General features: G+C 47.8%; 2 protein-coding genes across 2 annotated transcripts; both read left to right on the forward strand.

Annotated features, from left to right (window-relative positions):
- Positions 1 to 5,138: 5,138 nt before the first annotated feature.
- N7509_008254 (uncharacterized protein) lies at positions 5,139 to 5,460 on the forward strand (the record flags this gene model as incomplete). Its single annotated transcript, XM_056632891.1, has 2 exons — positions 5,139 to 5,276; positions 5,365 to 5,460. The coding sequence occupies 2 exons, from the start codon at positions 5,139 to 5,141 to the stop codon at positions 5,458 to 5,460; spliced, it is 234 nt and encodes a 77-aa protein (XP_056483511.1).
- An 880-nt stretch (positions 5,461 to 6,340) lies between these two features.
- N7509_008255 (OTU family ubiquitin thioesterase) lies at positions 6,341 to 7,970 on the forward strand (the record flags this gene model as incomplete). Its single annotated transcript, XM_056632892.1, has 6 exons — positions 6,341 to 6,412; positions 6,467 to 6,680; positions 6,731 to 6,995; positions 7,056 to 7,316; positions 7,369 to 7,824; positions 7,892 to 7,970. The coding sequence occupies 6 exons, from the start codon at positions 6,341 to 6,343 to the stop codon at positions 7,968 to 7,970; spliced, it is 1,347 nt and encodes a 448-aa protein (XP_056483512.1).
- Positions 7,971 to 11,817: the final 3,847 nt, after the last annotated feature.

An 11,817-nucleotide genomic window follows, 5' to 3' on the forward strand; every position in this document is an offset into this window, starting at 1 on the left:
GTATCGAGGATCTCCGCAGGGACCTGGCAGACCTTCTCCACCGGCTGGAGGCTGTCGAGGCGGAAGCAGAGGAGCGGATAAAAAGTGATATAACTCATATGCCAGATAGGCCGGAGCAGAAGACGGTGCTTACCCAGCGGTCGCAGCGGTGATGAAATTCGACGGACTCGGGGGCCTCTGAGGACGTTCGTGGTGCGGGAATTTGCGGAGCACGCGTCCAAGGGATCCTCACGTTGAATACATACTTGCCTTTCTTACGATTACCAATTGTACAATGTTCGGACCAGGACTCTTGTTGTGTTTTAAATAGGTGGTACGCAATGAAATCTGTCTTCTGCAAATACAGCAAAGGCCTTGCAAATGGGCCTTTCATGAATATACCTACCTACCGAGTCAGTCGATATTACAGATTGCACGGAGGTACAGCTTTGCTCAGTGGCCGAGTCTATATACCAATTCGTCCCTTCGGTAAGTCTTTCCGGTGCGGCGGCAACGCGACACGAATGACGCAATTATTCTTTGATTTTACATGAAAGATGATGAATTTTGAAGAGATACTTTGACACAAATAGCATGGCCCAGGTGAAAAGCATGGCACCTTGCTCTGAAACACATCCTACTGATGAGTAATTGGTTTATGAGTAGAAGTGACGCGCACCTGAGAAACGCCCAAAACCTGAACCGAGATGGCGGCTTTCACCCTGCTGGACCCCTCAAGCTTCATCGCTAGCTTTGCCTGAACCAACCAAGACTTCTCTCCCATCTGTTCTAGCATGTAATCGACGGGATTGCACGACGTATCGATAGAGGTGTCAAGCTCTATCTCGAAGTTCTTCGGATCTATCGACACATAAATCCAAATGAGCCCCATCGAATACTCAAAGCAGGCTGGATTTGCATTCCCGAGGTCACAAGCGTGTTGAAAAGAGGTCCCATCGTGGTTGATGGGAGGCCAGCGCAAAGGTACCTCGAATCTTGACCACTTACCGTCCATTTTCCCTTACTGATCATCTCAATTTCATCGGTTGATCGTGGATCGAGAATGACCGAATCTGTGATCCAAAATTTGGTTGACCAGTTATAGAAAAGTGGAAAACTTTTCCCAGCCAGCAAATTTTCAAAACCAAGCATACTTTCCCGGACTTTGGAAGGCTTTTTCCATTTGGGCAACCCAAGGAGAATAATCTTCATATCTGTCAGGCTTCCTGCATGAAGAAATCCAACCTGATACTCCTCCGGTCTCAGATTCGTCAAGTAGGCCGGAGGCATCACGGTAACACTTCCATTGTGCATGGAAACGAATTTGCTTGCTCTGTCAGGTCTGTTGGAAGGGTGATCCTGTGGCATGATGGTGGACTGCAAGGTAGTGTTGATACTCTGGCCACAGAGCTTTGTCTGCTCCCATTTCCAGACAAGCTCCTCGGTTTTCGAATATAGGAAAGGAAAGCTGTTCATAAAAGCTTCAGAGGAGCGTTGCACTGGAAGTTGAGGCTTGTCTTTATGAGATTAGCTTTTTTGTTTGCTATAGCCGGAATAAGATATATCACATACCGACGGGCTTTTGGTGAAAGGTATTGAGGTGGAGCTTTGAATATCTATACGCTGGCTTGTCATCGTGATCCATGCTTTCGTAATCGCCAGTATCAGAATGGGCCGGTAAGGCACTGCACTGAAACTGGAACGGGCTGACTGGCGGTCGAAAGGTTTGTATAGGGGAGTAGTGTAGTTTTATAAAAGAAAATCATGGCAGTTAGATGCAAGCAAATAATGGTGAGAGAGAAACCTTCAGACTAAGCTATGGAAAAATAGCCGCTATTCTTTCCACAGTAAATTCTAATTTCGGATGGTGAGGGACTTTTAACTTAAACTATTCGGTGATGATTTACATAACACCATGCAGTTGAGAATTGAACGGAATATCGCCAGTGCAGCAACTGATTCTACGCAAACACACATTTCGGCCTCTCTCAAGCCCAGTAGATAGGCAAACATTCAAAACGTTGGTATTGTGGAAACAGGTCCTCAGTCTCATCACGGAACAGCCTTTGCGAGTACCTTCCAGGCTGCGTAGGGCTAATTATAGCCATGGGGCCGCCCATACCATCAACTCGGATTCGGCATAGTTTCTCTAATCACGGTATATCATGATTCCGTTCCGATAGTTTTACCGTAGCCTACTCTCTAGGTCATGATACGATCAAACGAATTCGGAGTGGTCCTCCCTATTCGAATTAAAGGACTAGATTTGCTACTTGTCTCTGACGATCCAGTCAGTATACTTGATTCGCCTCCTTAGGCTATGTGTTCTGCTGTAGGTTCTACAGCAACATGAAAGACATTGATATACAATTCTTCTGAACTTTCATCCAGCGAAATTCTCTGCCACGCTTTAACATTTCTGTGACCATGAGTCAATCAGGCTTTGACCGCATAACTTCAGGGACTCTTTTGAAATCTTCTTCTAGATCTCTGATCGGATGCCTATTGTAAAACACATTTGCAGAGGTAGTGGCCAAATCATGAATCGTGCAGCTGGCGGACGGCTTGATCCCTAAAGCGACCAGAGAGATTCTTGAAAGAAGGAGCGGGCCTAATGATAGGAATGCGTGGGTGTAATAAATTATCGTCTCTGCGCTGTTGCTGACATTTATCCTTTGGGGTTTCACCGCAGCAACCCGGAATTCTTCATTCTGGAACGCCATTTGGAGGCTCATCAAGATCGACTGCAGCTGCCCCATCGAGAGACCAGAGGAGAATATTGGCGACGTTCTTAAATTTACCAGCATGGTAGAGAAGAGAGATTTGTCGTGTACCCAGATCTCCTTCGACTCATAGCCCCGTATGTGACTAGCACCAACGTCCATGAAAGCGTAGCATATCAGAGCGATACTAGCTCCCACCCCAAAAGGTCGATAGGGGAACCAAGGCTCTTCAAAGCACGCCTGAAGAAAGCGAGGCTCTTTCGATGCATATTGTCCGAGGAGAAAGAGAACGTATCGGATTTGCATTTCCAGGCCTTCACATGAAATGGCATGCAAGTTCTGAGATTCGATTAAAGCGTCGCGTATACCAGTGAGCCAAGGCTGCAACTGACTGTATTGAAGGACCAAGCCTTTCTCCCAGTCCTGAGAAGTACGGTATATGATGACCACAAGGCACCCTCTTCCTCAGGAAGCATTGCAGTAACGAATAAGTAGTTTAGTACCAGCAAGAGCTGATGCAGGGCGTGGGCGTTCTCGGCCCAAGAAGTGCCAGATACCGGAATTCGGGTTCGAAGTCGAGGCGGCAAAGGAACCTGGCCTGCTGTATTTGCATGGATTTACGTTTCCAAACTGGCGTGGAAAACTTTAGAGACCACACGTGCCTCGATCATCATTCCGGTAGGCGAGAGAGCTCCCAGTAAAACCTGGAGCCGGTGCAGACCTATTCGGTGGATGCTAATATAATTGAACACAGCAAAACCGTGTGAAGGATAGCCTGGATGAAACTGTAGACAAGACGTTAAGCTACCTCTTAGTCCATCTCTGGGGCATGGATTGTATTCGTCGACGAGAGATATGTTCACAGCAAATGCTTGCCTTTGTGTTTCCCTAAGATAATATGAACTACCCAGAACCACACTCACACAAACAGTGAAAGTATCACCCTGTTGGATTGTGGTGGGTGGCTCCAGTGTGAACACCATCTTCGTTTCGTTTCCAAAAAAGCGGCCTGAATCTTCGCCACACCCTGGCATTGTTTTTGCCGTTCTGATGTCCACCTGCAAGTTGCTCAAGAAATAAGAGAATAAAAATAAAACGTGTAGGCTCCTCTAGAAAGCAAAGTACAAGTTGTTAAGCCTTGCATGGAACATTGGCAGAGATATCTGTTATTTCCGGCTCTTTATTTTGCGAAAACAAACAGGAACCATATAGTATGACCGGCCTCTTTCTCCTTATATACATATACTACGTGATGAACCGTCATGTATGTGAAGAGACGTAGTATGTGATGTCGAGTGCGAGTTGCATAATTTTACACCTCCTCGCATGAACTCGGACTCAAAAAGACCAAGGGGCTCGGAATGGCTAAATCCAGGCATGGCGAAGAGAAACACTTTGGTCTGGATCGTATATTTATGCATGAAAAATGTACGAATATGTGGGGAGCAAAGAGAAGGCTACCCAGGTTAAGAAAGCCTGGAACCTGCTATACCCCTGGAGATCCACACGTGGACCAACCAGCAGTAGCTTGAGATTTGGCATATCCGGTTTTTGAAATGGACAGAGCCCACTTCAGAGTCACCAGAGACTGCGGAAGTGCCTTCCACAAATGACACACTCCTGGTAGCTTTGCTGACCGGATTGCCCCGTTTTAAGTTTGCCGTAACCGCATTGGGTGGGGCTTAGTGTTATCACTACTAACGCCGGCCCCACTACCCACTGATCGGTGAGCTATGCTTTTTGTACTTCTTTCCAGCCAATCATTTGAAAACTTGACATGGACTAGCTGAGTTCCTTTCTCTTGGCATGCAGCATAAAAGCCCCGCAGGACACTCGTAGTTACAAGCAAGGCAGTTTCCTGAACGCAGTTATCGCACTGAAAGTGTTACATAGCCGTCCAGATCCCCATCGAGGTATACGGATCTTATAAATCGCCGAGAACCATAACATGAGCTATGGGTGGCGTAATTGTTCTATTAATGATGGCTACAAACTCCTTAGGTTGTGACTTCCCATATGCTCGATTGAGTTTTTTCTATTTAATTTTGCTGTTCTCCACCTACCCGCTAGGTCTTCTCTCCCACGGCGAGCGACTTCGTGGCATTTGCTAGAGTGTGGGAGTAACCTCACCTAGGAGATTGCGGGGATGTGGCCATCGCAACACGCCGCACCCGTCCTTCTCGCATGGTTGCTGCCCGAAGATACCCGAGACAAGATGCTCAAAGGTTGATCGATAGATTGGAATGTTTGAGGCGTTGATATCCTAGCTCTGCATGAGTACTATGTCGACGGCCAGTTAGGGTTCTTTCTCGTGGATGACTTGCCACTGTCTCTTGCGCATATCGTTGCTTGCTCCTCGATTTATCCTAAATCTGCGTGGACTGCTCTCCGTTGCAGTCTGAGACTACGTATCTTACTGTTCTGCCATCTCCGATGATGCAACCCATGCAGAAAAATGAGAATGACGAAGAAATGGTCGGTGTCAGTGACTTGGATCGGTGGCCAATTGGTTTGGCAGCCGTTAGATTTCTTGCTGTCGTGGGAGCGGCAGAATCGACACAATCCCTGGAAGAGGTATGTTGTCTCAATCGAGCACTAAAGTGTGGCTTACGCTGATCAACAACCCCTCCTTGCCGGTATACGTTGTGCAAGCGGCAACCAGGTCGTCCTTGCCCGCCGGGTAATGGCTGCAGGCCAGGTGGAGGAGCGCCCGGTCGGCAAGGCCACAATTGTACGAATATATGGGTGTCCACCATGAAAACTGTTGATACTCAACTAATTGATGTCTCTATCGGATGTGTGGTGCACTTATTCATTTTAAATGCGTTCAACGCCTAAGTCAACAACATCAAAAGAATAGGGCATCGTGAGCTTGAAATTCCTTTCCGAAAAATCCACGAAAGATGCGCGAAAGGATATATTAGAAATGGGCTAAAAGGAAAGTCTTTCGGTGCCGTAGCGGGGTTGGTCATCAGGTGGTCATCATCTCACCACCTCGTTCTTCGGCAGGGTGTTGAACAACCGGAGACTATGTGGGTTCCTTGGTGGACCGACCTCTTAATCACGCCTCGTGGGTGGCGAGAGAGCGATAAGAATTGCATTTTTTCTAAATGCTATCCGGAAGAATTGACAGCCAGTAGCCATTATCGGGCTGGATCCCTGCCCCCCCGGCGTATCGCTCGTGGGCCGCTCGAGTCTCTACTGGAGGGCTGATGATTCCATTACCGACCCACTTTCAACGATATCCGTGGCGTATTATGCGGCCGTTAAGGGCGCTAACTACCTAGTCACCAGCTCTGCTTTGCTGACATCATTCCCCTCCTGGTTTATTTTACAATGTAGGTTGCCCCATGCCTCTTTCTTTGAATTTTTGGGGATCTTCATAGCCACCAGCTATTATCCGGAATCCGAATTTTTCATCAAAAATTCATTCAAACCCAAACGCCCAAGCCATTCTCTCACTGTTTATGCCATGTTCATATCAATCCCCTGAAAGCATTTATATCTTTATCCTTCTGTAAAAGTAGAAGTTTGCAACTCTTACCGAGACGCTCTTGCCCCGTCTTTCCTCCCCCGCTAGAACTCTCAATAACAACTGCTTTTGTATCTGGTTTTTCAATATGAGCAACTCTGCCAACATGGATGCGCTCTCTCACGACAATATGGAGCGCTTCAAGAATTTGTCCAATGACTTTGAGCCTAATTTGCATGTAAGGGAACCGTGATCATCAATGAAGATGCGAGCTGACCCGCCCATCCGACAGGACCCTCTGGTGTCGACCAAGCAGCTGACGAACAGAATCGCGCTAGACTATGCTACTGAAGATCCCACTCTTGCTACCAAGGCCAGTGTAAAGGCCGTTCCACCGCTTACAGCTACACAGACCCTGGTCGAGTCTGACTCTTTTACTAGGTCCTTGCTGTCACCCACCCATGAACCGCATCATGAAGGGCGATGGAAACTGCGGTTGGAGAGGTGTGTGTTCCACAGCCTCATGGGACTGGGATAGCTATCTAATTTTGTCTAGCGGTGGCCTTTGGATATTTTGAAACACTTTTTGCTCGCCGGGATCCTACACACCTGCAGCGTGAGCTGGCCCGGATCAAGTCTCTTAGTTTACTTCTGGATCAAGTTGGTCAGCCGGAACACCTGTACGAGTGCTTTGTGGAAGCTACCGCGGATATATTCGACCGAACATTCGCAGCCATCCAGAATGGCGAGCAGGACGAGGCTTTCCTGGTCAATGCCTTTAATGAGGAGTACAACTCGAATGCCGTGCTCGCATATTTTAGGTAGGTCTAGGTAATTTATCTTGTCGCTTTCGCGCTGACCGCAAATCAGCTTTTGACCAGCGCATGGATGAAGCTCAATCCTCACAGCTACCATAGCTTCCTGTCTTTGCCGCTAGAGCAGTACTGTGTAACCCACATCGAAACTGTCCAGACTAAAATCGACGAAGTTGGACTGCAGGCCCTGGTGGATGTAGTCATCGAGGAAGCTGGATTCGGAGTCGAGGTTTTTCACCTCGACCGAGGCGATGGCGACGTATTAACGCCGTTCCATCTCTCACCGAGCCGTCCCAGCGGTGTAACTATAAGTTTGCTGTGTCGATCGTGGGTGCCTTCTTTCTTCTCCAAGCTTTTGAATATCTAACTAAGCATCTAGGGGCCACTATGACCTTCTCTATCCTGCTCATCGGACCATAAACATTACCCCTGTGGTGAATTACCAATACGCGATGTCATTCAACTATCCACCATGGGACCAGAGTGTTCTCTCATTAGACATCAACTCGCACTTGATGTTCATTCCCAACTTAACGGCAGACGGGGTGTTTGGAGTTCGCTCTCCCATGTCCCCTATGGCTTCCGTCTCCCCCGCCGCAGCAAGTTCGTTCCGTGCCTCGCCCGCGCAGGGGACGTACCAGCCCCCCACGCAGAAGCATCTACCCATTCCATCAATTCCCATTTCTCCATCAATGCCTGCCAGGCCGTCTGCCGCACCACCCCCGATGACTGCACTACACGGTCGGTCATCGGGCGGGTTGAAAATCCGGTTGAATCCGCTAGTTATGAAGCCCAACTTGAGTCATTCGCTGCCCTTGAGTACGTCTTTTAATAAGTGAGTATTTCAGCTTGGCAGGTTATTTACTTTTTCCACTCAGAATTTGGTGATTGACTAGATTTAGCTCGCCGGACAACCGGGCTCATTTCCAGAATTCACACTTTGAGCCGATTCATTGGGAGCCGGGTAATTCGGGAAGGTGATATTATGACTTATCCATGTAAGAACACAGCTATGATAGAGCCAACCCCGCAGGTCTCCTGCTCTATTCTTTCTTTTTCTAAACTAGCCATGTTTTCCTGTGCTATAAGCGGCCAATTTTCCCGACATCGTTATTCTGCTTCCTGGATGGAGCTACTGGAAATGAAAAATTAAGGAGTACAATTAATCTTTTTTTCAATACCTCTAGTTACTAGCTATCAGCCAAAAACTCCTTTGACTTTCGCCATTCTGCCTGCAGCGTTGTTGTCAGGGTCAATCACATTGGCTTGGTACCCACTGAAAGCGCAACATGATACCTTCAGCTTGAACACTGGCAGGCTTGGAGGGGAATCGTAGCTGTTTGTCAGTCTACCGATGTTAATCGCTAGTAGGCTATTTTAAATACCGCACTGATCGCATGGAAATTGGCAATGAGCTCGGCTACGTGGATCAACCAGTGGTATGTTTGTTCCACCTGGACCTTCTGGGATTCGATTACCTCCATGCTGTCGTCATCGTGTTGCTACGGAGGTCCCTAGATGACCGTCGCAGTCCGAGGCGTGCGAGTAGACGACAATTGCAGACGTTGACTTTATAATCTCGGCCTGTTCTCTCGCTGTTTCTTGGTCCGAGCCGAACCCAATCTCTGCAGGGTAATCCGCCCATGCTATTTGACCTAGTCGCAGACTCAACGGAGAAAAAGACTTAGTCGTTGGACTACTCGTATCCAGTAAAGCCGTCGCATCCAGCATCCACGCATCCCGAATGCCTCAGAATTCTGCAATAGGCCAATTTCACCTTCGATTGCCTATTTCCTCGCGCATTCCCACGTGCATTCACTGCACCACTAAAGTACTTCTTGCACCCCCAAAAGCCACAGAACCAACCAAGCTAATTATTTACTTTGTAGGTGAAGTCCACAGCGGATTTTATAACAGGTTGCGAATACTAATAGCATTTCAATTTTAAGCCTGATTTCCTTTGGATTATTTCTCCATTTACGTTGAAAGTCCCTTCATCCCTCCACGTCTCCTATGATTTCAAGAAAGTGCTTTTTATATCGATTTTTTGGGGGAGGTATAGTATTGTTTGCGTGTGTATTTCCCCCGCAGTTGAGAGGTTTCGATCCACATGTTCATATTGAGGCACTTATACCAAGGATCAGGTTTCTCCTTCCCTAGATTTACATTTCTTTTGCGGTGGATGTGTACTTCAATGTATGGTAAGTTAGTTTTTTTATTTTATCTATGCTTGTATCGGTTGCGAATTCGCTGTCGCTCTAGTCGAGGCCTACTTGCATAGACCACTACCCCAGCTTTCCGTCCGATAATTGAGGCTTCTGGACTCTCGAGGTTCACCACGCCTCGCACCCTGTATGTCTCTCATTTTGCTAGACAGTCTCTTGGCAGGACTCCACCCTGCCACAGTGGCTGCCATTGTACACTACGCCCCGCGAGACCTCACTCTCTTGTTTCGCGTTATGTGGGGAGATTTCCCTCCGATAGGCTGAACGTGTCTTGCAGAGAGCCCTCGTATACGCTCCGGCTGGCAGTGTTTGTCGGTCGCTCTCTACTAACCATACTTGGTCCCCAGTGACTGAGCAGGGCCGATGATTTACCCGTAGCACAACCTTGACGAGCTCCATCGGTTGCCATCAGCCAACCACCAATATCTTCCACATTGCCCGTGTCTCGCAGAACAGTCGCACCAGAGCTTACCCGTGGCTGAGCCTTAACGAGGTCTCCAGTGAGCGATGTTCCCGAGCCTTAACGAGTTCGAGTCTTAACGATGCCTCTGGGTCTTGAACGAGGTCTGTCCGATATTATCTTGACCGTTGACTGCCTGTGTCACTGGTTCACTACCGCCTCGCCGCATTTCCCACGATGCGATCCCAGACCGTATGCAAGCTCAGGGGTGCCCTGTCTTCTTCCTAGGGCGACACCACTTGACTAGTAATGCAAGACCAGCATCTGGGCCCGAATGCGAGTCGGGTAATAAGAAGTCGGATGGTTCTTCATATCCCAAACCCCCGGATTTTGGTGTAGTTCCAGAAATCAGTGTTGTTGTTTAGAGGTATGAATTACCTTTTTTTATTTAGAGAGAAACATGATGCTATATATACAACGAGAAGAACAAGTTGATTTACAATCAACTTGGTTGTTCGTATAGATACCTCGGGATTAATTCCGATGGTTCGGCTTGGTTCCTGATCTGCACCAGCCTCATATCACAACAAGTGTCACCACCTACACTCATCGATTGTTTCTCGAACCCTAATGCCAAGATACACTAGTCTGTGTCAGAATACCTCCCTAGTAGCAATTTTCCCGTGTCGTTGTCCATACAGATCCTTACTTCAAATTAATTCATGACTCATGGCCCAGTAACTAACTGCAAGGGCGGTTGATTGATGCGAATGCAAAGTATCCAAACAGGATAGCGGGAGTCTCGTGGATTTGGCAAGCGGTCAGTTTCTGCACGGCCACAGTCGCCAACCACCTTCCTGTGCACAGACATTTCGATTATGGGTCCAACCCGTGTTGCTGTGACGTTGTGGTGGCAACTTAACATCTATCAAGAACGAAGTGCTTACTCTTTAGATTCCCATACATCGCCTCACTGTATCTATAATATGCTGAAAAAGCTTCCTATTCAACGCCTTGAAAGGGTGAGAAATGAAAATCGGCGAATGCGGACAGCCAGGGCCTGCGAGACGTGCCGACAACGCAGAACGAAATGTGACGGCAGTAGGCCTATGTGCGCGCAATGCGATGCTCAGGGCTTGGTTAATTGTGTTTACACCGATAACAAGACTGTCAGGGGCCGCATGCAATTGCAGTCCGCGGAGCTGAAAAATGCATCTTACGAGGAATTTCTTCGGGAAATCTCGCGTGGGGCCGACAAATCCCTTGCAGAACGAATAGCACGTATTTTGGAGGTATGTCTTGATATTTCTTATGTGCTGCCTCCTCAATATCGGATAGAGATGCTCATTGAACTAGGACCCTTCCACGATAGAAAATAACAAGAATTTGTCTAGTGTCTTATCCTCATCCGTGTTCCGTCCTTTGAATGATACCGATAGTGTGGGGGAAGATCTCAACCGGAGTGAACAAAGCCGCGCTACGGGATATATGGGGAAGAATTCAGACGTCGCGTGGATGCGACAATTAGAGGCGGGACTGTCGAGACAGGGAAGGCATCTGACTTCTTCAGAGAAGACTCGACAATACCTGCTTCCTGTCGAACCTTCCACGGCTTCAATGAGCTATCATCTTAATCATGTTTATCCCAATGGTCTCGAAGTACCGGATGCTTTCGCTCTTCCAGCAAAAGAGCTGGCGGATCACTTGTTCCACTGTTTTTTCAAAGAAGTCCACACGGTTCTGCCTATCATCCGAGAGGACCTTTTTATTGAACAGTATCAACAGCTTTATTCAAATCCCCAAAAAAGGCCGGGCAGAAAATGGCTAGCTATCTTCAATATGGTCCTCGCTATCGGCAGTCGGTTTTGCCGAGCATCTCGGCACGATGGGCAAGATATCGGCGAGGAGCAAATGTTCTTATCCAGGGCAAAGATTCTCAACTACTCTGAAATCTATGGGGATCTGCAGCAAGTGCAGGCAGAGACTCTTATGGCATTTTATTTCCTGTCTTCGTCGCAAATTAACAGGTATGTCTACGCGATATATTATTATGCCTGTTCCAACAGATTTCATGTAATAACTCCGCAGATCATGGAAGACAGTAGGAATTGCGACCCGCTCAGCTATTGCATTAGGGCTCAATCTCGAGAGCTCGAGTACCAAACTGGACTCGATAGCAAAGGAAGCGCGAAAGCGGCTTTGG

Source organism: Penicillium cosmopolitanum (assembly GCF_028827165.1).
Source record: "Penicillium cosmopolitanum strain IBT 29677 chromosome Unknown utg000009l:1.0-9042332.0:1.0-9050551.0, whole genome shotgun sequence".
Taxonomy (NCBI): Eukaryota; Fungi; Ascomycota; class Eurotiomycetes; order Eurotiales; family Aspergillaceae; genus Penicillium; species Penicillium cosmopolitanum.